We start from the raw sequence: 26,780 nt of genomic DNA, 5'->3' as shown, positions 1-26,780 counted from the left end.
AGGAGAAGAATTAAAAGGACAAATGATCGAGCAATACACACCAAGACACACCCCTTGTGTTATGCGTTCAGTAGGGGGAGTGGGTTGCACTCGACCCTCGGCTCTGCCTTTTGTGGGTAGAGTAGGAAACTTTCTAAGCCTACTTGGGTGTTGTAGAGTCTGCTCCCCTCATGGTGGTTTTGGGGTTGGTGGCTCCCCTATCTTCCCCTTGGCCAGTCAGTGGCCCGGGCTCTAGATATAGGTGGTACGTACTAGTACCCAGTCCTGCTGCGTTGGGGGTTGCAGTGTCCAGGGAAGAGATAGGCTTGACCAGGGGAGAGTAGTATTTTCTTCCCTTACTGCTGCATGGGACAAGCAGGACGGGACGGTGCTCCTGTCCGCAGCCCCTGTCCCTGCAGTAGTTTTACTGAGTGCTTATCTGCACCTAGTGAAACTGTTTCTGATGTTTGTGGTACAGAATCTTCGGGTCTGGGGTTGCGGACTTGGTAATTCTGGGCTCGAAGACACTAGGATACCTATAATAATGAGTGGAAGAATCCAGAGTTACCATCCTGAATAGAATACCACCACTTGTAATGAGCGAACACTTTGCTACCACTGCATGTCTGTGAAGGTATTGACTGCTGCAGATGCAGAATTCCTGGAGCTGTGTGAAGTCCGATTTTACAAATTCTAGAGAAAGAAAAAACTTCGATGTCAAAAAGACGGACTCTTGGGGATTACCAGGGATACAGTGAGCACTTATTTGACGCAGTCCATACCCTATGTAAAAATAAATAAGCTTTTCATTCATACAAACCGAGAGCAGCTAGCAAGTGTTAGGCATTCTCTACTGATTCAGTGAGGGTTAAAGAATCCTGGGCAGCATGCTTGGAAGGTACTGTGGATTCTCACTAATATAAACTCTAAGTTGTATTTATATCTAGTGCCCGTGGTCACCTAGAACCACTTGTTTGTGATAGGATTTCTGAAAACGTGTCTAGTCCTACAAGGAGTACCATTTGTTTTTGTTCCCACACTCCAGTTAGTGCATGTCACAATTCATACCAGCCCATCCTATCCTGTTTCTGTTTCAGCATAGAATGGACTTGCCAAGATATCTCAGAGTTCAACTACAGCTGCAGTGTTGCCCCGAAACTTGCCCTAACAGTATATCTCAGAGTAGAAAGGGTGTTCTGGGACTGGAATTAGGCACCTATTTACTATGTTGTTTTAGAGTCTTTCCAATGTCCCGGAGACTGGCATGGCTGTTATCAGTGGTTGTCGAACAAAGATTCAAGTCACTATTCGAGGAGTCATACTGCTACCTATTCAGTATAGGGTGCCAAGGGAGCTGCAAAGATGCGAAAAGCACTGAACAGTTAATTCTTTCAGTCCTCTTTGATTCCAATATACACATTTTTGTATGTGATTTCTGTATCACAATCATAGCTGCAAAGCTATACGCTATGACGGTCTTACAATAAGTAGAGCACGAAAACGGGTGGTGTGAAGTGGGATTACAAGTATACAGTATCTCTGCTGATGGTTTATATTTGCAAAGAGAAGAATGCTTAAATTATGCTTACAAGAGCCAGGATCCCCCTGTGTGTGAACGCGTGCCTTACAAATACACATAACAGAACATGGACAATTGTGACAGCAAGAAGAACTGTGGATGGGAAAGTGGATGGGCATGAAGGAGTGGTAGTGGAAACCTTTAGGGATGGCATTAAATTAAAATGTGCCCATTTCAGTTAGCTGAGGGAATGATTTCAGGTGCTTGGTAATCCCATGGGAGTACGGTCTCCCACCAGAGTTTTAAAATCTCACTTTTAGTGTCAGTATAAGATTTAATGAATGGCACACCCTAGAATCTGCCCCCAAGTGAGACAACTGTTGCTGCTTTTGGGTTGAAAGCCTCTACATGAAAACAGCTCTGCAATTAAGAAGGTTTTCTCTCAACTCTATGGCACTTGGTAGAAACTGAAATGTCCTGGGTCACAAATCCAAAGTTGAACAGCTCCATGTAGTTGCGTGTGAGGAAGGTTAATCCATTTGATGTGCAAGGACCACCTGCTTATATTTGAGACTTGAGTTGAGGAAGACGGTTCTTTGTCTTATCCATTGTTGGGTCCTCTTCAGCTGGGCTTCATTTCCTCTTGGTTGTCCTTGGTGGCTGTCTTCTTTGTTAGTGCTGCAGTTTCTGGATGTACAGGTTGCAGCTCTGCCTCATCCGTGGTCATATTGTTATTGTGGGGGCAGCTCTTAAAATCATGGCACGCTCCTCATTCCTGCAGTTCACCACAGTCTAAGGTCTTGAATTTCAATCAGGCTTGGACCCAGCCTTTAGTGGTTCATCGGCTGAGTGATCCCAGCAAGCATCGGATGTGTTTTAGAACTCCTTTAGATGTCCACAGTGGTATAAGGGGGGCATTCATCTATTCAGAGGGGTACACTGGTAGTGATTATAGGTTAGGCTGTATTCAATATTTGAGTCCCGAACCAACCAGAGCTTTGGTTACTCTTGTGGGCTCCCTACTGTGATTTGTACTCTATTGGTGGAGTACGGGCAAGATGAAACTGGTCTGAGCTGACAAGAGAAATAGTGACCAAACCAAGCCTGACATCTGCTAAATAACAAATGGGTTTTCTTGGGAACCATGAGAGGTGTTCAGTGAAGAAATCCATGCCCAGAGGAGTTGACCCTTACATGGGGGAGCACCATCCTGAACACACAGCTATCAAGTCATTCACAAACTAATGTGCACATGATAATATACTTAGGTCATGTGAAGAACTCGAGCTCTGGGGACTGGATACCTAATGCTAGGAAAAAGAAATCTACCCTTGACCATCAAATCATTACAATGATCTGTCAGTCTTCCAATTGTCTGGTGAGCAGAAGCATCTCCCTCGACCATGGATGGGGATGTTGTTTGGGTGTCTCCTCTGTCTGTCCGATTCACTGGCAGAGTTGAGTACTCCAGTAGGAAAGCAAAATATCCTGAAGCCGGTCCTCAAGTGTTATTGAAAATGCAAGGTCACTAGAGAATAGGACATATGGAAACCCAGAAAAATGCTATAAAGGGCCAGGTTAGTACAGCTCACTGCATCGTATAGAGACTTTCACCTTCATCATTCTGAGGCAAATTATATGCTTGTAATGAAGAATAAAGGCACAAAGGATTCCCAAAAGACTGCATTTGTTTAGTAAGGGACCCGACTAAACCACAGCCCATCTGCATAGTTCTGGAAAACAAACAGATTCCAACCAAAAATGGTGGATAAGTTTCACATAATCGAGGCCAGAGACAGAATCCGAGGGGACATCTGGACTTTATAACCAACTCCATTGTGTCAAAGATAGTATAGTTTTGAAGATTCTTGATGATGGCTATCTGGCAATTTTTGTTAGATGTATTCCACTATATTGGAGAAGAATGGGTGTAGTTCATCCTGAATGGATGATCACTTGTTGTCTTTTTATGTAATCCTGAGTTCCCTAAAACTCTTAAATACTTTGGTGATTTGTTGATCTCTGTTAGATAAATGTAGTGGTAAGTATTCTTTTGGCAGAAAACCATTTTCTAATATATCTCCCTTCACATAGATTCCACAAAACATTTTATTCTTTTCGAAGCCATATTTCTAGCAACACTCTAAGGGCCACATGCATCAAGCATTTTTACCCTCGCAAACGAGCCTATTCGCAGAATCTGCCCGTTTGTCAGGGCAAAAAGGCCTATTTTGATGCATCAAAGGCTTTGCATTCGCAAATTAGGTAATCGCAATTTTTTGCAATTACCTAAATTGCGAATGCATTTAGGAAATCGCAATTTGCAATACACTAAGGCCGATGCATGTAGCCTTTCCTAAATGTGAATTATGCATTTAGGAACCGCTAATTACCATCAACTTCACGTTGATGGTAATTTACTCATGCACTGAAAAGTGCACAAAAATGCATTTTCGAAAGTGACATGTGGCGCACACACATGCCCGTAGGGCATGTGTGTGCGCCACATGTGCACACTTACCTTTTTGGAGGGGTGCATCAGGGGGGCCTTAGGCCCCCTGGCACCCTTGCAAATGCATTCGCAATTTGCGATTACCAATTTGGTAATCGCAATTTGTGAATGCATTGCCATTCACTCCTATGGGCCTGTAGGAATGAATGGAGTAACATTACGCTTTTAAGTAATGATAAGTAATCACAATTTATTTTGTGATTACTACGTGCATAAGGATTTGCGATTCCCAAATAGCGATTCCTTAAAAATCGCTTTTTTGGAATCGCAAATCCTAATGTTGATGCATGTGGCAGTTAGGCTCTACGGTGGTCTTCAGCTGTACCAGCTCTTTATCAAACCATGGCTGTGTTGCTTTCATATTTTTTTTATTTCTGATAGCATGACCACCACATCTAGAGTTCTTGTAAGTTCCTATTTGGAGCTGTTCGGCATCTGGGTGTGGAGATTTTTCCTAGATCGAAAGGAGCAGGGAAGTGCTTTAAAAAGCTTTGTTGGATACTTTTCTATTGGTCTAAAACATATTCTGAGGTGGCATGTGATTGGTTGCTTATTTTTCCCAAGCTTACATATAAATAGGGAGTGATTATGTTATCACAGTGTCACATCGCTAGCTCATCCAAGGGGTGTCCATTTCTCATTCCATGCTTGGAAAATGATCCAAGCCTTGGTGTTAAATAGGTCCTTTAACAAACTGGTACCATATCAATCTCATTAACTTAAGCCAATGAGTGACAGTGTGCATGCCAATCTTCAACTTGTGTCCTCCTAAAGAGCATGCTAGGCACATAGACCACATCTTGATAATAATTTCAACCTCCTTTCCCAATGTACCCTGCTCAATCCTTGTAAAAAGACGTGCAGATTCCAGACTTTCCCTAAATGATCTTCAAGGGAACGGAATTGTTTTTAAATACCTGTAGGGGAAATATCTTGGAAAGCTGATAGTCCAGGTATACTTTGCCAAACAAACATGACCACACCTGAAAAACACATCCTTGCTGTGCAGCAATGCATACAAATTATAGGCTTGTAGCCCACTGCTGAGGGCTATACCGGTTGTTAAAGGCCCTGAACCCGAGACATAGACCTGATCGATAACGAGGCCTATAATGAGTTTGTGGGCCTTTAACAACTGGCATAGCCTGAAGCAGAGGGACTATACGGCTACCAAAACTCTCCACCCACTGAGGGTAGAATGTTCTATATATTAAAATAAGAGAAACAGAAAAACAAACATGGGAATGTTGGAGAAGAAGGCTTATACCAGCCATTTTTAGCCCAGTGCCACCCCATTATCCCCACTGGAGCTTCCATCATTCCAGTGTTCTAATATGTGGTGCAAAGCAGCACGAAATTGACCCACATTGCCTTTTACATGCCACACAGCCACAAAGCAGACCATTTTTGCCTAGCAGGTCTCCTCCTAAAATTCAGCCTGTCACTATACTCTGTGCAAGACAAGTAATGCATATTTATGCAGGGCCAAACCAAAAATATATAAATTGGCAATTAAAAAAAAAAAAAAGTCAAAATTATTGTAACCGAGTTCTGTCCTGAACATCCCTTTCAAGGTATACACATCTTAAGAGGTAATCGATTTAAAAAGTAGGTGCACTCAGATTTAACTTGGAGAGGGAAAACTGGAGTGAAACTTAGGGGAGAGGATGTGGCCTAACGGCTAGGGCAGTCGACCTCGAAGCTGTGGAACCGAGTTCGAGTCTCGGCAGGGACACTCAATATCTTGTGGTTCTGGGCAAATCACTTATTCTCCCCGTGCCCAACAAAATGAATGCGTCCGTCTGTAACTCTACTGGTGCTCGTGTAAAGCGCTCTGCTACCTTTGGGTCTAGTTCGCGCTATATAAAACTAAAAAAAAACATGTGCACTGGCATAAGGTTTTGGTGATCTTCAGTGGGGGAATTTCGCTGTTGAATAAAGATTCAGATGACACACTATACAATACAATTTACAGAGAAGCTTTATGGGGGGATTCATTTTTTCTCTTTTTTTGAATGGAGCATCTCTGCTGCTTCTGCAGTCTCGTGACGGGATATTTCCAACTATTCCTTGGGGCAGGATAAAGCAACTGTTAATAGACCTATAGCCAATAGACAGATTCATGAGCTTGCATTCAGAAATTAGATAACCCCTTCCTGAGGGAGACTTATCCAAAAGTTATACTTGACACGAAAAAATAGCATGCCCTCCATAATTTAAATACTAGTGAGTCATTTGAAGCAGGGCAGTAAAACTATACCACGGAGGGCAGTCAAAATACCCCAAGTTCCTGTAAAAAGTTTCCATTGTGTCTCAACCATTGCTATCTTATTTTTCAACACAAACCACTGATTTTGGGGTTTGTTTCTTTACAACAGAAAAATGTAAGTCGGGCTGGCATGACCTGTAGACGGCTGGCGTTGGGGCCATGGCCTGTTTGTGGGAGCACTTTGGCAAAAAAAATGTTCACCTTCTGAAATAGTCACATCCTCGTTTTAGCTTATGAGGCTCAAGGGTGCGGGGTCAGCAAACAAACATCAGACAAAGAAAGCTAAAGTGAAAACATGTTCTCCAGGTGGGGTACCTAGCACACAAAAGCAAATTTTCCTACCAACACAGTAGTAAACTTTAATTACGGCGGGTCAGCTTCTTCTAGGCCACAGGGGTCAGCAGCCCAACAGCTTCACTGCTAGCCTTCTGTGGCATAACGTAATAAAAGCAATGATATTCAGATTGGGCACTACATAACTGAAATATGTCATTAGTGTGCTATTTCCGAGGTGCTCCCTTGTCACAGGTTTTCTTTAGAAAGTGTCTGTCACCCCCGACATTTACGAAGACAAGAATCCTGCCCTTGTGTTGTACCTGAACTATTGTGTCGTGGCATCAGAAGCAGCAAGGGGAATGTAAACAAACCAGTTGTCAGTTACAGTGAAAAAACAGATTTATCTAGTTTGAGCACATTTACTATTTCCAAAATACACTTCGACCTGAGTCACAGAAAATATATACATGGCAATGACTTTTACTGCTTCAGAATATCTAAGAGGTGGATGGATTTTTCACTATCATAATTGTGGCGAAGGGTCGGAAAATAATGGTTGCATGGTCGCACCTTGGGAGGTGGCACCAGTGTTGGTGTACAGCCTCAGAGTTGTAACTTGGTAAGAATTGCCAAACAATGTAAAGGCCTTTCCTCTCTCATTTCACTTCGAACAATATGTATGCTTCTAGTAGGCATAATTTTAGAGGAAGGGATTTTGCATATGGAAAAAAAGGTAACATTTCCAAATCACATTTTCCTAACACTGCACATTCAGGTTGAGGCCCTTGCAGATACAGAATTTGACAGTGTTTCCTTTAGTGTGATTGGCGGCTTTGTGAATTAGGAGTAATATTATAAACTGCACAGATAGGAGCTCCTCTAAGACTGCATAGAAGAAAAAACTTTCACATTTTGCTTTGAACCACTCTCTGCCAACTTAACTACCCGAGCTATTGAAAGCAATATAGGGTGGGACTGGGAGTCCAGGTGGAGCGAAGAGGAGCTGAAGTGAGCTACAGGTGCCTTGAGAGGAGGTGGACGCCATGAAATGGAGGTGCAGGGGCGCAGGTTAGGGTGACCAGAATTTTAAAGCCAAAAACCGGGTCATTTAACAAAAATAGAAGAAGGACTACAATATTACTTCAAGCGATGAGAGCGCTCCTCAGCAGAGAATTACAGAAAAGGCAGTAAGAACATACATAAAATGCAATTTTTAAACCCAGTAGCTTGCCTGTTAATTAAATTGCTTTCTTGAAACAACTGCTAACTATCCCTGCTTTTTCAAACATAAAAAACACCTCCCACCGTCTTCAGTCGACCCTCTTTAAAAACCAAGACATGAGCTACATTTCTTGAAATTTGCTGGGACAGCTGGTTAAAAACTGGAACCGTCCTGGCAAAGCGGGGACGCCTGGTCACCCTAGCGCAGGTGCTTCAAGGAGAAGGGCTGGGCTGGGATCTTAAAGCATTGGCGCCACATTTTGAAGCTGGAGTACTTTTCCCACTTTCCGCCCTTTGTTTTCCGCAAAGTAGTACACAGCAGTAATAATACTCGGTAAGTAACATTTTCGGCATAAAACACTTTGATTAACTGAGGGCTCCATGTCTGGCTGGATGGAGTTTGACCACAGTGTGCAGCTACACCTGTGTATTGTGTCTTAAGCCCCCCTCCCACATCTCCCCCCTCCGCGAGCACGGATACTTACTAAGGTTGCCCCCACACACCTGCAGGTGCTCGTGGGGCTTTAGACCATAGGTGGTTATGTAAATAGTTTGTCACAAGGCCTGCAGCCCCATACACAGAAGTTTATTGGGGACGGCGTTTGTTAATAAGGGTTTTGTAATTAGATTCCTCTCTGATAACCGTGTTTTCTCGCTCCCTCTGAGTTATCAATATCTCTGCCCAAAAGATGACATAAATAAGAAAAGTGATTTTTTTTAAACTCTTCTTATTGAACTGGCTCATCGTTCATCAATACATTAAACAGATGGTAGCGGTTACAGAGACATTCATATTGTATCATTGACCCATACCCAGTGCGCATTATACATCCCCTGAGGGTGAATCATATATATTTATCTCTTGCAATAGTAAACAAAACACGGCCTTAACCATCTATGTTGCAGAGGGTCATTGAGGGGCCCTGCCCCCTCCGCACCACCTTACCCCAGGTCTAATGCACGGTATGCTTGACATGGGCCCCACATTTCCCCCCATTTTTTAATGCACCCCCTACTGCGCTAAATTATTTCTTCCCCCCTCTGGCACCAGTCTAGAGCCTTCTTCCAGTCAGCCACCCCTGGCAGGAGCCGCGATCCCTAGTTCCGTGCAATATTCCTTTTGGAGACCCCCGCGGCCAGAAAGTGAACAACACACTGTCAAATAATGACATGAAGACAAAATACCGTGTTAACAGGTAGGTAGTTGTAATCTTCGTCAACTGGAAATATTTACTATAAAATCATTTTTGTGCCTGCTTTGTCATGTTGCTCCTAAGAAAGGAGTCCATGCCGTTCGAGTGTCCCCGCTTACTGTTTAGGCCAATTTGTTAATGTTACCAGCTCGTATCTTGGTTTCCAATGTGGATGTTAGTTTTGGAGTCCTGACAAACATCACTGAATGACCTTTGGCACCCTGAGCGTGTGTACCTTGTGGGGTGGAGTAGCTTACTGCTCAATGCATAGTGTATCCCGCTGCCAGCAGCCAACCTGGAGTCTTGTGTACAGCACATCATTTAGGGGATAGCAAGGGATCAGCTACTGTAAAGGATACATTCCCAGCCTCCCTCCCCTTCCACACATCCAGTCGTATTCACTGAATTCATTGTCACCTTGTTCGAGTCTCTGCAGACCTGCTTTTGTGATATCTGCAAAACAGAACCAAGTAGAAAGCCTCTCTGGACATTAACTGCAGTCGCAGCCAGTGAGCGCCTGGTGTTGATCTATTTCAGGGTGCTTTGCTAGGCAAATTGCCCCTTTCACTAAGTGAATATAAAACCCGAATTAATGGCAGATAGGGCCGTGTTAACAGTTCAAAAGAAAAAGGGGGACATCATATTACCTCTCCTTTACACCACAGTATGGTCAGCTATTTGGATAATACCATAGCTGGACTGCAAGTAGTAGGACCTTGGTGTCAAGTCTTTGCAGCTATTGGGCACCATCACAGGGTGGCAGCAGGAATTAGGCCAGTGAAGACCCTGTTTGGAGCTTTCTTCCCCACCTGCCTTTTCCCTCTTTCTTTGACTTTGGCAGCCTTCCAGGGCCACTTATGGCAAGGGGGAAGTGATGTTATTAATTATGTAGAAGCATCCGGAGATAGGATCACGGGTTCATCGGCCCCTGTGAATGAGGACTGGGCTCCTGTTTTCCTCTTTGTGGCCACCTCACTCTCACTGCACAGAGTGATGCAGAAATGTCTGAAGTTTATTGGGAGAGGACTCTAAGTTGCCTCACATTAGCCAGGAACTCAGCTAGGAGATCTTATTTGGGTTCCCGTATCATGGAAGCTAAGAATTCATCCCAGGAACTCTTTATCATTCTAAAGGAGTTCACCAATCCTAGGGCCAATAAACCGCTTCCACCGCCTACAGAGGAATTAGGTGAGAACCTAGGGAGCCATTTTACCAACAAAATCAATGTGATTTATCGTATCTTTGGACCTGAGGAGGGTGCTCATGGCAAAGCTCCCATTTTGGAGAGTCAGAGTCCTTCAAGCTTAGAACTCATCCCTAATGTTACAGGGGAAGAAGTTTGTTCTCTATTAATCCGAGCGAAATCTGGCTCCCCATCAGATCCAGTGCCTCCTGCTGTTATGTCAGCGCTATCTCCAGTCCCTGCGGAGGCTCTTGCGAATGTTTGCAATATCTCGCTTGGAACTTCCACTGTCCCTTGTAAGTGAAAAATGCACGTATAAAACCCCTTCTGAAGAAGGCTCTAGCGGACCCCACCAATCTTCAGAATTTAAGACCTATCTCTCTTCTGCCGTGTTGTGCAAAAATTATGGAGGCCTTAGTCAACCGGCATCTTTATCATTATCTGGAGCAGAATAACATACTCGATACTTCCCAGTCGGGCTTCCGTGCCTCACACAGCACAGAGGCGGCACTGTTGGAAGTAACGGACACTATAAGTATGTCCCTGGACAGGGCTGTTCCTGTCATGTTGGTGCTGTTGGATCTGTCGGCTGCCTTTGACACCATCTCCCATCAGATCTTTCTGGACTGGTTGCGAGAGACTGGTGTCGCAGGCAGGGCCTTTAAATGGATCCAGAGCTTTCTGGCGGGCAGAACTCAATGTGTCCAGCTCGGTTTCCTTTATTTCTCAAACCACTAGCGTTGACAAGGGGGTTCCACAGGGCTTGGCTTTGAGCCCCACCTTGTTTAACATATATGTGGCTCCTCTAGCTTCAATTATTAGAAACTGTGGGTTCGAAACCATATCTTATGCTGATGACACCCAGGTGATAGTCCCAATGTAAAAAACAAACATAACAAAAATTCCTTTGAACCATGTTTGAAACTTAGGAGAAAGAAGTGTAAGCAGATGTGAGGAAAGGGCACCACAGGCTCCGTGTAGTCACTCAAAGTGAAGAGTGCCAATGTATAAAGAGGGCCGACCAATTACCCCATGCTGTATCTTGTAGTAGGCTGAAGAAAAGACCAATGAATAAAGCCAGCTGACCTAAAGTTACTCTCTGTTTTGATATTTTGTGTGTTTTTTTGGGTAAAAACAATAGTCAAAGACACGAACCAAAAATACAGGGAAAACAAATCGACTGTAGAGCATACAGAGTAGATCCTTTATGGAGGTGTATGCTAGGCTTTGTGTAGGCTTGACAATAAAATATTATTGTCTATACTGATTTGCAACATTTCATTTTGGGGCAAACACCGACACGCTATCGACTCTGGCATTTGCCTTTTGGTGATTGGCGTTTTTCTTTTTTAAAGGGGGTTTCTGCCCGGGCCCCCACCCTGTCCACGGGCATTTTGCCACCTCCAAATGCAGCGCTGTTTAATTAGGCGCTGCAGTGCAGGCGACAAAATAACTGTTGGCAAAATAAACAAGGCACTGCGTACACATACCGTCTATAGTTGGGTATGCATTCATCATTTTCTGGACTGACATGATGTGAGCTGCATGGTCCATGTTGAGATATTTGATGTACCATATATGTTTGTAAACATTTCTTAATAATGTAATGAAAAGAGTGCAAACAGCTAGATATCCTGTTTGCACGACAGGACCTTGAAAATGATAACACATTCAGCAATCGCATGTACAATTTGCCTGTGATCCTCTCACCATGCCCAGTTGCTTTACTTACTCCATTGACACCTGTTGCATATCACATGAGTTAAAAACCATGTAGTGCAATTGTCCTATGTAGTATGGTATGTTGCCTTATGTTCTTCTCTGGAGGCAGCTGCACTCCAAAGCAACCAGTTGGGAAATGATCCATCTAACGTGTTTCGTGCAAGCGTATAAGGGCTTTTGCAAGGCTGAAATATGATGTCATTTTATTACTCATAACTAACAAGAACATATAACCTTATTAACATCAATCAAGGGGCAACAGCAAAGATCAACCACAGGCAAGAGAATCCACATGGTGAATAAAAGGCCCAACGCTAGCTGTGTGTATTAAGTCAATGGGAACGAACCAGAATACAACTGCCAGTGAGAAAGATAGTAATAAGTCCACCTAATATAGAATATTGTATCTACCTCTTCTGTTTATGGACTACCAAGCAGTGGTGTCTAGCAGGCTCTCTCAAAAGATCTCTCTAGATTTGAAGGAGCTTCAGTAGGTACTGTGTGCATCAACATCAAAGTAAGAGTGTTAATGAAAATGTAAGGTTGAGAGGAATTGTAAGTAATATTCCAAATCTATGTAACATGAAAAATCATAATACCTCCCACAAGAGCGAACATACCATAGAGCACAAATAGACCTCAGCATATGATTAACACGCTACAGCCATCCTAACCTTAAAATAACTCTGAAATCTACCCTTCTCAGTGCGACGTTGCCATCTCAATACTGTTGTAAGGTAATGTCTTGCATTAGTAATAGAATCAACCGGAGGCATTTCTGCACTGTACAGTGGGTTTCCTGTAACAGTGGGGAATAACAGGATCATGGATGATTACATTGTTCTGTGTGTAGTCACATCAGGTTTGGTGAGGAGCATCACTAGCTTTCTGTTAAAAGATACACCTCTGCCACCGCATGCTCTTCGGTGTATTTACTTTGCTGATTTGTTCAGGCACTGTCTGCTCTTTGGGTGTCTTATCTTGTCATAAAGACACCGTACTATTGCCTAGGTGTTTTCATTTGTTACACTGTTACACTTTCCTGTTATGATTACATGTTTTTGGATTCAGTATTTCTTTTTTTTTTTTTTTTTACAAATTAAAGACATGCGATCTCAATGGCTTTCTTAAAGATGCACATAATATACTGACCCTTTCTCAAAAGTTTCTACTAAGCAATATGTTGGCTGGCATGTCTGTTTAGTTCAACACTCACAAAACCAAACCTCATCTTCTGACTCCTTTTCATAACGCTGTTCTTCGAGGGTACTGCATACCTCTGCTAATGCTCATTGCTGTTTCAGATTGCATTTTTATTTGTATTTTATGTGTGCAGTTTTTATGGCGGGAACAAGGCCCAAAGAGTGTCAGAGCACCATGAATAGATTCATTTTTAAGATTAGTATGACAGCTCATGACTGGGAACATAGTCAACTATATTACCAAGGAACACACATGAAATATTTAAAAATCCCAGAATTAAAAATAAGAAGTACCTTGCCTGTGCGAAAGTTAAATGTAAACCAGAACAGAATGTCAGAAACAAACTAATAACAACAGATACACGTTAAAAACTAAGAGAAAGAAAGCTTCAATATATTCAGAGGCATATATAACGTGTTCCTTCACCAATAAAAAGTGGCTTTTTGTGCAACCTAATATAGATATAGCTGTAGTTCGTGAATAAACAGCTTCACGTAGTATTTGTTTTTGAGCACTTGTGTTTGTCCTTTGGGAAACAACTTCACAAACTACTTACTGATGCAATTGTGAGTGAACAATTGTATAAGATACTGAGGCCCGGCAGTTTAAAGATGCAACATTCTTTCTTATTGGGCCTGATGTTACACAGATACTGATCAAATTAAGTGTGTTTGGTAAAGTAATGCTTACCAGTTGAAGATCGATTGTGTTGAACTGACAGTCCAGTCACTGTGTATCATATGGCGAGTCCCTGATGGAAAGGTAAATCATTACACAGATGAGGTTGTCTTCTGTACAAACATTTCCTTAAATGGTTACAGAGTCTGTGACTGTATAATTCTCTGAAAGTATGCGAAGCGTTTACTTCTGTTGTATGAGAATTATGTATCGTTGAGTTGCGAAAGAGCTGATATCTAGTACCGCTTCCTGCCGCAGGCTATTAGAAAGGCACATGGTGCCTAGTACAAATAAAGGCTTAGTTCTATATTTCATTTAAACTCTAACATGAACCTTTTTCCTATTTGACAGTATATACAACTACTTTTCTTCACCGATTCTTTTTCCATTACAGTCTTAAGACTGTAGAACTAACCTACAGACATTTTTACGTGTCTCTCATAATTTTTCACAATATAAACTTCTGCACTCACCGGAGAAACTTTTGATAACACACTCCCTTCTTTTTAAATTGTACTTTTATTGAAACAGTGTGTGCAGAGCTTTACTTGCAGAAGGCCTATACCATCTATTCTACTTGGTTGTTGATCCTGACTATACTGTCTTGTTTGAGATCTGGCAATAGGGACATTTTCCACTTTTAAAATATATTTTAACAACATACTCCAGCCGAAGGTTAAAAGCAATGTTCCGTTCTGCAGCAGGCGGCCGCTGCTTTAGCCCCGCATCCCTTCAATGCAGTTGCTTTGCAGTATTGCATTCTTTGCAGTTACTGTTTCTGTTCGAACTTAGCTAATATAACCTACATAGGCTTTATATGCTTTGATCACTGACCCTCAATCTAGGTTTTAAAATCATTTATTGTTGGTCTTACTGTATGTAGCAGGGACCCACTGTACGGTGTAACAGCTGCCCGTTGGGATATATGGACCAATGAACATTTGCACTAAAACAGTATAGCAGTATATTTGGGCGTTTTTCCATCCATCGCTAACTAACTTGGGTCTCCGGCAGACGCTGGCTGCTGAACTATGTAGTCATTGTCACTTTGATGAATTTGTGCATGTTATGTTAAACAGAAAACCTAAATATAACTATTGGTTGTCAGTCCAACTATTAGTTGCGTCGGTGCCCCAAGGGATGATTTTTTTTTCCTAATAGTCAAATTTTATTGATTTTGAATTCGTAGCAACACGTAACAAACAACCATGTTCTCCCCAGCTTTATTTATTTATTTATTTTTAGAGTTTTGTATAGCGCGAACATGACCCAGAAATGGGTATCAGAGCGCTTCTTATATATATAGCAATGTGGTTTTGAACAGTAAAATTGAAATCAATAAATAGTTCTAGTTGTCACAATAAAAAAGTGAGACGAGGAAAAACATTTGTACATTCATACTAGGTTATCAACTTATAATACATATGCACTTGTTTTAAGTAAAAAAATGTTTTCTGTGCATTTGACATACGATAGCATTTGTATAGAATAAATATTGACCCATTAACCACTAAAAGGTTTGTTACGACGCCCTGATTGGGTCCACCACCTCCATCATATCTTAGATTGTTTACTTAGGCAGCCCTAGCTAGGTAAACAGATTCTTCCAATCTTTGTATATTCCTTTTTGACACTAAAGTACCAATGCCCACCAGCGTGTATTTGCCACAGTCTTCTAAGAAGCTAATCTCGGGGAGAGTACCATCTGGTGTTCCAGCACCTCTGTCCGTACCCTTCCGACAGCGATCCAGTGCTGCATTATGACCACAGTACTTGGGAGAAGTTTGCTTCTGGAGATGTACAACACGCTCATTCTGATGTGGGTTGGTTTGACTGCTTTCCATAAGTGTTTGGGAGTCAGGTGGTAGTTGAGTTGAATTAGCCATAGGTGGGAGGAAATGCCAGCACACGGAAGGCCATACATGCGTCTTTCTAGTCAGCTTTGCCCAGGGGTCCCACCCAGGTTTCTCATTTTGTTTAAGAGAGTCAGATTTTTCTGGAGAATCAATTAGCAGTGACTGGTACATCTGTGAGATTCCCCCCCTAACCCAGTGCCTCGTTGAGCAGATTGTTCTCGATCTGGTTCTACTCCGGTATGCCTAAGCTTCTCCTGGTGGAAGGAGAGCACGTGTCTCAATAAGTATTTATGAAACAAAGTGGTGGAGAGAGAGAACAGGGCATGTACCTCTTGGAAAGATTTCATGGCTGATCCCTGTCAAAGGTCTTCTAGCTGAATGATACTTATGTTGTCCTGTTTCTGGAACCCCTCGATATGCGCACTTTGGTAAAGCCACTGTACCTTCTAAAGTGATGCTGTAGGTTTAGTTTCTAGTCCCAGCCGGTTCTTTAAAGAGCAGCTCGCCACACAGAGATCACCATCCAAGTGGGCTCAGGGATGGTTCGCGAGAGAGTTCCACCATAGAAAGGATTAAGGACATTGTCAAGACCCAGAAGGGATAGTTCTAGTCTGTAGGCTGGGTTTCCCCATGCCCCGTCCAGCCAGTCATTAACAACCAGGAACTGGGAGCCCTAATAATAAACCTGGATATTCACCATGCCCATGCCACCATCATTAGTAAATTGGCAGCATTTGTCTAGTGTGATTCAGGGAGTGCACCTTGCCCAGAGAAAGGATCGGAAGGAAAGATGGGACCAGGGTGGCAAGGTCAAGGAATTAGGTTTCAAGGCGGTTTTCACTGATACATATATGCCTAAGTAGAGTTAGCTGAGTCCTCTGATTGGGATGGTGGTCTGCCAGTTGATGGAATCCGACCCCTGTGTGAATGGGATCAGGATGGATTTGGACTAATTAGTGTGAAGGCCGGATGCATCTCTGTAGAGGGACACAATCCACAGCACCCAAGGGCCTGATTGGTTGGGGTTTCTCAGGTAAAGTAGGACATCATCTGTGTACAGCACAATCTTGTCCTCATCACCCTCACCCCAGTGCCAACCCTGCACATGTGCGTCGCATCTGAGTCTAGCTCGGGGCTCAATCGCCATGGTGAAGAGCAGGGACGATAAAGAGCAACCGTGCCTGGTTCCTATGCGGATGGGGAAGGGGACAGAGGGTATGCTGTTGTTGCGCACTTGTGCAGAGCATGAAGAGTACAGGAGTTACATGTAATGGTAGACTCTCGGTCCGGAACCCCTGTCAGGAATTACCGGTCAATAGAGTTAAATGCCTTTTCAAAGCTACAAGAAGGAGTGCGTGCGAGTCCCTGATGTCCGTGTGCTGGACAAGTGCCATAGGCCCATATGCCGGTGTCTGATACAATGCCTTGTACTACATTGGTGTTATGGTCTGTTTTTTGCGTAATACTTCCTTGAGACTTAATCATCCAGTCTCATGGTGTGTTAAATGGTCTAGACATGAGTAACATGGCCTTGGTTACATACTTTAATTTTCATTCTTTTCATTTACCTAAGGTGCCCTTTCTTATTATTTCTTTCAGATTTCTCGGCTTTTCTGCTCAAAAACTATCTTTGTCCTGATGATGACCCGTTAATTGTTAGGGTCGAAACGCCGTTGACTATTTACTGGCAAATTGGGAGTGGATTGTATAATATTTCTATCATGTGTGGACTATCTTTGAATTGTAGACATTTGCCTTTCTTCTTTTTCTGTTACCACTATGTAATGGTAAAATGCATTTGTTTGTACAATATGTTGAGCCTGAATTGTTTTTCTATATTGTATTAATTAATGGTGTGAACATTTTGAAAAACCTAATTTCTCATAATTCACATTTTTGAATTTGTATGTGGGCTCTTGTCTTTCTTCTCCTTTTTAATTTTTTTATGTGGAAATGATGAAGAATATCATTGTCATTTATCAAATTTGTTTGACTTGCAGCAAAAAAGAAAAGAAGAAAAAAAAAGAAAAAGTTAAAAAGGTTGGCCCTTTTGCCATGGTAAGCAATACATTGATTTGATGCAATTTATTCACTCTAAGGTTTACACGCAGTGTATCTGCTTGATTGAATGGCGAATGATGATGCAGTTGTTTTGTAAATAAAATGAGTTTGTTTAAGTGCATTCGTAATTTAACTTGTGTTTTATGTCCTCTTATAAAACAAAACACTAAACTGCTCTTTAATTAAAGTGTAGTACGAACATGGCACTTTATATGCATTATCGGCACAAGCATATGTAAAATAGATCATCAGAGGGTGGTAAAGTGTTGTGTTGTTGCAGCAGATTCAGCACGTCTGTTTGCTACATACACAGCAAAGTAATTGAGAAGGAAGATTGCTATATACAGATGGTCTACATATCAGACATTGTACTATATATACACAATCCATTGTAAGATGATGCTCTGTGCTTAAATTAAGATGAACTATATGTTCATACATATTATTAGAGGAACATTTACCACTTTGTATACCCATATGATCACGAGGCCGCTACAAAATACAAAATATAAGCAGCTTGCAAAGCCCACTTAGCATAAAGGCATTGTATTTTCCGCAATTCCTCAAAGATCACTTTTCCCAGTGGTCAATGTTTGGATTCCATCATTCATCCTGACCCAGTAGTGTCAGTCCAATCCAGTAATGGGTTAATATTAGTCTACCGATTTCTATGCTATATACAAATGAATGCACGTTGACTGGGGTACAATTATCAATCCCAAACAAAATACAGTCATTTAATTTTCTTTAATTGGTCTCTTCTAGACCAATGAGTTACAAAAACGAATCTCAATATCTCTTTATGCCCATTCAGATATGTAAAACATGAGCCAGATTGCCGGTCTTTTGGCCACGCCTGTAACATATTAATGTGTCTCCCGACCTCTCTTCACAAGAAGTAAGCAGTATACTATAGAGGCTTCCTTTTGTACAGTAATGGTGAACATGCAGACTGTCTGGTATTCGCACAACTCTAGCTGCTACTAAAGATCAGGAAATTATATCCCCAGTGATTGTAATTTTAGTATTTTTGCCTAATTTGATTGTCAAGCTGCATTAACTACTTACTTGTACCACTTATTTTAAAAAAAATAATCCTCTATTTCGTATATGAAACAAAGTCAATTATTTTACATTACGATGAAGGGAATTAAAATGGAAGGCAATTGAAGACGGAGTAGTTGACCACTTATAAGTAGTCCATTAGATATTCATTAGTTTACCTTAAGTTTGCAAAAGAATGAGGCCCAGCCTTGAAGCAAATAATTTATGCTCATATCCTTTTATTCTGTTGTCTACCTACAGTGCCTGTCATACATCATCCGGGAGCCCACGGGGCAAGCAGGGGCTTTTGGCTGTTAACTATAGATGTTGAGGTTTTATGCTTCTAATGTCTCGGTGTTCATCCTACACAAACAAGGTTGGTTTCATTTAGTGGGCAGAAGAGCGTCTCCCTACTTGCTGCGAGTGCAGCGGTAAACACAGAATAATAAAATGGTAATTACCATTTTATTATTCTTTGTGCTGTTGGTGGTTGTGAGTGGATGGTGGGGACGGAGCAGATTCCTGCAGATTGCAGGATGACGTCATAGGTGCTCAAGTACGCATGTCAGATTGGCCAGCTGCCTACAGCCGGCCAATCCGACATGTGCACTTCAAGGCCTGCAATCCCAGCACTGTAAAACAGCAGAGGGATTTCAGGCACAGTCCCCTACCCTTAAAATGAGCTCTGGGTTAGCCTGCTCCAACCATTCAGCTCCAGGATTGGTTGGATTTGCGGTGCACAAGGAGGGAAGTCCTTGCCTTTCCTTCCTGCTCCTCGTCACCCCCAGGATCGGCGTGGGGAGAGGAGCATCTGTTTGGAGTGCCCGGCGTCCAGCAGCATTTATGGTGAGTGCCCCACTATTAATAAATGTTGCCAGCCACCAGTGTACACAAGCTTTGCAAAATTGAACACGTACAACCCGTTCAACATTTGACTTACTGTGGTAGCAATGTTGAGCAGCCATAGGCTACTTAGGGAGGTAGTGTGGGGATGTTAGAGCTCAAAACTCAACAATCACACAACACAGTAGATAAAGGTCCAACCCTGTGCTCATCTTTTCAAAAAAAGGAATTACTTGCATGCACACTGAAATGGGATACTATGCTCTGTAATGACAATAAACAATTTAGCAATGTTAGTACTATTGGGCAGTGCAGCGCCTTTGTTTGCTGTGCCCCAACGTTCCCCCTTGATTTATGCTCTGTCCCCCTTGATATAAGTAGCGCCTCTTCTGTGGGGTATGAGGAACAAGTGTGATTATGGCTCTGGTGCAGTTATATTTTGCCTGAAATCAGTGTGCTTAGTTTTTAGTTCCCAGTCTTACCACACACGGTGTATCACTCCTCGCAGGATCAGTGCAGCTGCCGGCTCTGCGGTTATCTTGTTCCCTCTCTCCTGAAACGTTGGGCACTAGCTGGCATGAATGTCCAAGAGTGCCGCTTCATCATCCTGGCCCATACCGATGCAGCTCACCAGTAGAAGTGGCGGGGGCAATCCTCCCTCATCACAATTTCAATTGGAACACCAGTGATGTTACAGCTGTTCAAGTCTTCGGCAATGGTTTCAGATGCCACCTCTTCCAGCTCGTCATGACTTCACCAGATGTAGCCCTGCATGGGACAAGCCTTCTGGACAGTGTTGGCATGTACAGGTGATCACTTTGACCTGCAATCACAGCCCTAACTGGGCCTTGCTCTAGCACTCTCAAAGCTGCTGGTACCGATCAGAAATAAGCGCAAAGAGACTGCAGTCCCACAGATAATAGGATCTACAAATCTTCACTCCTTAGTCTCTCAGACAGTGGGGGGGGATGTTGCAGCTTACTCCTCTTGGACAGACACTCCTCTTGCAAGGTTTGCATGCTCACACCCCTTCTCAGCAGCAGGCAGGCAGGTTTCTAGGCAGTTGAGAACAGGCACATAGCTCTTCTAGCAAGGGATCCAGACTAAGGTGATGTTCCCTCACCTATAAGAAGCTGGCTGTCAGGCAGACATGAGCGCTAGTATCACAGCAGTCCTCTGAGTACTTTGCAGAGCACCCCTTCCATTGTCCATAGAGGACTTAGAACTACAGCAAAAAATCAGGTAGTGAGGTCCCACTTTTATACACCAAAATCAGACAGGTAATGAGTGTCCAGTGTCTGCAGCTGTAGCGCCAGTTTGCTGTGTTTCTCCTTTCAAGTGTTTTCAGAGCTGCTTTCCTGACACAGCCTTTGTGTAGAGTGATGATATTTACAGCAGGCTAGTCTCCAACCTGGAGCACACACAACAGAGGCACAAAGAGGTGTGAGGTTTCAGCACCAGACTGTCATCAACCAATGGAAAGATTATTCAGGGAAAGACAAAAAAGCATTCCTGAACTAAAGATGTTCTCACCTCTGCACAAGAGTCTGCAGTCCCACCCGTCTTTCCTCACATTTACCAAATTTCAGTAGCCAGGAAGACAAATGAGCAAATCCTTGCTAGCAAAAAGCCTAATTGTGTTTCTAAAGGAGTTCTGTCTCTATTCTCCTCACTTGAGTGTCTAGGACTCCTCCCTCTAGTTTCAGGAGTGTCAGCATTACACTTCCACTGTCTGGGAAAACAACCTCACCTCTGTCTTATACAAACTAGGCCTGGGGTATCCAAAATGGATCCCACAAGCCTCCATTACCCTGACTTACTCACACACACTCACTATGGATGTACCATGCAGACTGCATACAAAAGCATGCACAACAAACACTCTGGATGTCAGGGGTAGGAATTGGGAAAACACAGTTTACATGAATGGGCTACTAGACCTCCACTCCATTGATACAGATAAGATAGGTCTGCTCACAACTATGGATTTACAATACACCGTATGCTGCCACCAGTGCTCCATGTACTAAATCCTCAACAGGGACAGTAGTCCCCTGTCAGTTTATGAGGGCACACTTGGTGCACCCCTCCAGGTCACAGGACAGTTCCAGGACCTACTCATGTTAAGGTATAGTTCTAGGCCTCTGCACACACTCTAGAATAGTTCAGCACCAGGTTCAAAAATCCAAAACCAGGAGACTAGATGCACCCAGTTGGACACTCACGGCAGGGGAATAAGACTACACACCACGTAGGAGATATTCTCATCCAAACAATGACCTAGAGGGTGAGCGGAAGCCACACATTGTTTCATAGTGGTGAATGTGTTGTGATCCTAGTAATTTCCAAACATTTAAAGTATCACACCAAATATGAACTAAAGACTCTATTGCCTTTAGATTATTTTTCCTGGCCGGATGATTGCATTTTAGATGGTAATGTTTAATTGTTCTGCCTTCAGCGAAAAGAAGAGCTGCAGGAACTGAATACATGGCCTGCTTTAACTTCTACACCGTAGGGAGCCAAAAATACAGCTGAAGGCTGGCAACTTACCAAACTGTTAATTCTTTTTATGTTTTTCCAAAACAATCTCTTAAAGCATGTGTTTGTTTGTGAAAAGCACAAAAAATGACCCCCACTTCTTGAAACTTTTCTCCCAGGTTGCGGGGGCCATTCAAATTTTTTCCTTTACTCACATTCAGGTTTTTCCTGCTGGTGAAATACAGGAAAAAAGACTTTACACCATCCACCCTAAATAGGGTGGCGGGTGGAATGTCCTTCCTTCAGTGGCGGCTCTGTCAAGGAAGGCGGACCCAGGGTTTGGCAACCAAGGTACTCTGTTGCGTTTGCAAAAAGAGTACCCTGTCCACCAAATGAGGCTTAAAGTATGGTCAATCATGTAAGGTTCCAGATTGACTCTTGAATGAAGATTTTGCAGAAGAGATTTAAGAATAAGTGCAAATAGAGACAAAGAAAGCTGACCAACCTGGTGATTATCCCTTTATATATAAAAGGCCAGCAGTAGGGGCTGATTAACCAGCACTGTCCCAGAGGGAGACTTGTACAGACTCCGAACAATGATGATCAACATGGGTGCATTGACCACAGATTTGCCCACTTGACTGTGTCAAAGGCCTTTCCTGCATTTTGAAAGAAGGCTAATGGTAGTCCTGTGTTGAAAGTGTGGTTGAACTAGTGAAACGTCATATTTGTATGACTAGAAACAAAACTATACTACGATGGAGAGACCAGTTTGTGCACAGTTGGGTCAATCAATGAGATAGTGCTTTTGCAACATTTTTGCCATGTATGTTGATTTAGGGGTACAGTCTAAAAGATAAACAATTACTACGCTGGTAATATCAAAGGGCAGCAGACTACAACAGATCCACAGAGTCTGATTGTTTATCGTCATGACCAAGATACAGAACTTCTTAGTCACACTATGTTCGGTCAGGGCATCAAATCATGATATGGAACTATTTTGGCCTCATTTATGTTGTTAGGTTTGATGAGCTCTATATTGTCAGACAGGTTTTCATCATGATCGGTCACATCCATGTGTACTGATTTCTGGTCTCAAACTGATTTGTGAATCAAAGACCTTTGTTAGCAATTTGGGTTGTTGATATTTGGAGGTAGAACATTCCTATAAATAAGGCCTGTACTTTTTCTCAGCCATTCATAATTTTTATGCCTACATAGATTGTTTGCTGATCTTTCACAATGGTGTACATTTTGCTCAAGGGCCAGTTAATTCTGTGTTGTTTGACATGCTCATGTACTCCCAGTCTTAAAATCGGAGCATTACCTAAAACTACATCAAGCTGTGCATTCAGAAGAGCTTTATTCTACGATTCTCAGTTTGTATTATTCAAGCAGTTTTGTGTAGTTCATTATTCCAGCTGTGTGGGACACAGTGAAAGCAGACATTAGCGGTGTTTGATACGTTTTACTTCACAAAATTTAAATAGGCAGAGAAGGAGGAGCATATTAAGAAGCTGGAAATGGCTCATATAAAAGCTCTTCACAATAACTCAGCTGAATCAGCTAAAATTCCTGATTAATGAAATACTGCAGGAACTGCGACCGCAGCCAACATTATTAAATCTACCAGTGATTGTTTTGGGGCAAATCATACCATCATCTTTGAAACTAGTCAGTACTTCACTAAAGTGAGGGCTGGGCTTTGGACTGCAGAAGAGGCTAAAACAAATTACTTATATTTATAGCTAGTATTTTCAGAATCGAGAATAAGCTAGAATTCTTGGATGCTTTGCCAAATAAAATAAAATATTGTCACAAGGATGATACGTGTAAAGAATATATTAATCTGACTGACTTCTTTCCTGTTAGACCTGTCAGCCCTTTGGGTGGTCCCTCCTCATCATTATTTATTTTGTCCCACTTTTGCCTCAAACCCTGTTTGAATTTTTCCTTTTTGGGAACCACCAGACTTTTTCGTGTTGCTGCAGATTCAGGGAGCCATTTTAGCTACCCCTGAAACTTCTGTCTGAGGGCCTGGAGCACAAAATGGTGGCCACCTGTGACATCACCAGCATCCACTGGAACCTACCAGCACCTTCCAGAACATTCCAGAACCCTGTGACCGTTGGAGGCGGTTTAGAATGTTGGGGAGTTAAGAGGGAGAGTTGGCAGTTGGAGCTGGCAGTTGGCACCTGACTGGTGAAGAGAGAGCAGCACAACAGTGAAGGAGGAAGGAGTGAAGCAGCAGGGGTGGAAACTTGTGCCTGGAGTGGGGTCCATAAACCCACCCTTGATACTTGTCCCTACTGATGGATCCCAGCCTGTAGCCCTGTGTGGGAAGAAGCCAGAAAAACTCATCCTAAGGACCTGGACAGCAGGAACAGGCCTTAGAAGCAGAAAGCAGCAAGATCCTGACCTGGAAACTGGTTTCCCTGGAGTCCGGCGTCGAGTAGCCTAAGACCTGGAGCCCGAGGTGGAGAAGCGGCGCTGACTGAAGTAGCAGACGTCGTACCCGGAGCCGCCTGAGGTCGTGAGAGGGCGCCGACGGAGGTCGTGAGGAATACCAAAGGTCGAGGAGGAAGTTAACCGAGGTCGAGTGAGCGGCGTCATCGGAGGAGTGGAGTCCGCCCTCCGGAGTCGTCGGAGACCGAGGTGAAGTGTACCGGAGGTCGGGAGTGAGGATCGCACTCCGGAGTCGCCCGGAACCTGAGAGGAGGAGCACCGGAGGTCGGGGGTGAGGATCGCACCCCGGAGTCGCCGGAAGTCGACATCGAGGCCAGGCCGGCCGACTTCATCGAAGCCGAGAGCGCCATCGGACCGGAGCCGCCCGAAGTCGACATCGAGTAGAGACTGCCCGACGCCGTCGAATCGGAGGTCGAGATCGAACCGAGGCCGCCGACATCGGACCGGACCCGCCTACCGGCGTCGTCTAGAACTGACATTGTGCCGAGGCCGCCGAGACCGAACCGGAACCGCCTCACGGCATCGACACGACTCCAGCGGCGTCGGAGCATCAGAAAAAGGGCAGTAAGTGGAGTAGAGGGCGCCTAAGGCCCTGTGGAGACCTGAGAGACTGCTCTAAGGGGCTAGGGAGGTGCTGGAACCAACCTGACTGTGCCAGGGGTGAATTGGGACTAACCTAGAGAGGTTGTGTGGAGAGAGAAAGCCAGGGCACTGGTATTCCCCCCTTGATCTACCTCAGTTTAGGCCTCAGCCTTGTCCCAGCCAGGGAGTAGAACCCCTCAAGCCTTCCACATCCCCACAAGCTGTGCCTGGGCCAAAACAGCCTTAAGAATTGAAAAGTGATCTGATTACATGAGTGTTGCTGTATACTTTTAATTATTTATTGGGGGCACTGTATTTATTGAGTTTTTACATATTTATTGCTTCACTATATTTATTGGTCTACAGGACTTGTTGGTGTACAATATTTATTGGTTCAGTATTTAATGCCTCAGAATATTTAATTGCCTGTATTACCTGCACTTATATTTATGTCCCTTGTATTTATGATCATCCCTATTTATTGAATCCTCAGACAATATTTATTTGACCTGCACTATTTGAAATTTGTATATTGTGATTGACTTATTTATTTTCTCCAATCAGCAACTAAGAGAAAAAGCAGATAAAGAAAGTTATTTTCATAATTTTTACGGTGTAGAGTCGTTTTTGGAACGGATGCACGCATGGTTATTGTTTGGGTATGTTGTATGCTTAGCACGGTGCCTGTTTCCTGACCACTCGAGCCAAGCTACCACAGTGTGTCCGGAAGACCACCACCACCCTTTCAGAGTGGGAGTGTGGTTTTCCAACATAAATTGGTGTTCAGCGGTGGGATAGAGCTGTGCCTACATATACTCAACAATAACTGTGGGTAGTCCATAGGCCTACACCGGGAGTTTTCTCAAAGCGGCCTTCCTAATTGTGGGTTTTTGTTTTTTCCAAATTTACTCTGGTGGTGGGAGGAGGTATTATTAAAGGTACCCCCCTGCATAGTTACTGCACAAAAACCTGTCCTCTAACCTGAGTGGGCAAGATGGAGTTTGTACTAGAAAATCTAGAAACGTACACTGTGGCCCAACTCAGGGAGTTTTGCCAGCGGGAGGGGGTGTACTGTCCCCCAGGAGCAAAGAAGGGTGCACTCCAAACCAGCTTAAGGGCTTGGGGGGAGGCACGCCGAGAAAGCAAGGCTGAGGAGGAAGACAGGGATGGAGAGCCTGACCCCGAGGGGGCTGAGATGTACCAACCTGAGGTGGGGAACCTGTCAGCAGGGCCCAGAACCATTTCTAGGAAGGGCAGCAGTGCCTCTAGCGGTGGCTTGTCTGAAGTGGAGCTAACAGACCGGAGGGAGAAAAGACAGCTTACATGGGACTTAGCAAGGCTGGAGAAGGAGAAGGAGGAGCAGAGGATGGCCCATGAATTACGACTGAAAGAAATAGATCTTCAGATCTTGAGAATCGGGGCACAACCTGTTCCTAATGGTGGCAGCCAAACCCAAGAGATCACCAGGGAATCTAAACCATACCTGCCAAAGGACATAGTGGCTAGCTATGGGGTGGGTGATGATATCGCCAAGTGGCTAGCAGCCTATGAGGTCTCGTTGAGGGCCCATGGGGTTCCGGAGAAGTACTGGGGAGGGGGATTGTATAAGTACATGCCTCCAGCTGGTAGGGATGCTTTATTGGCCCTCGAGGAGGATGAGCAGACCCACTACCCCACCATGAAACTGGC

At 43.5% G+C, this 26,780-nt stretch overlaps 1 protein-coding gene across 1 annotated transcript in view; it reads left to right on the top strand.

Annotated features, from left to right (window-relative positions):
• Positions 1-26,780, top strand: part of LOC146789359 (ATP-dependent translocase ABCB1-like) — a 502,439-nt gene that overhangs the window by 18,373 nt on the left and 457,286 nt on the right. The window contains exon 3 of the mRNA XM_085631305.1: positions 17,612-17,669. Within this exon, the coding sequence (XP_085487431.1) occupies positions 17,612-17,669 (58 nt within the window). The remainder of the gene's footprint in view (positions 1-17,611; positions 17,670-26,780) is intronic.

This window comes from Triturus cristatus, chromosome 10, assembly GCF_964204655.1.
Source record: "Triturus cristatus chromosome 10, aTriCri1.1, whole genome shotgun sequence".
In the NCBI taxonomy this organism is placed as follows: Eukaryota; Metazoa; Chordata; class Amphibia; order Caudata; family Salamandridae; genus Triturus; species Triturus cristatus.
The sequence above is the reverse complement of the archived record's forward strand: the minus strand, read 5'-3'. Positions and strand labels throughout refer to the sequence as shown.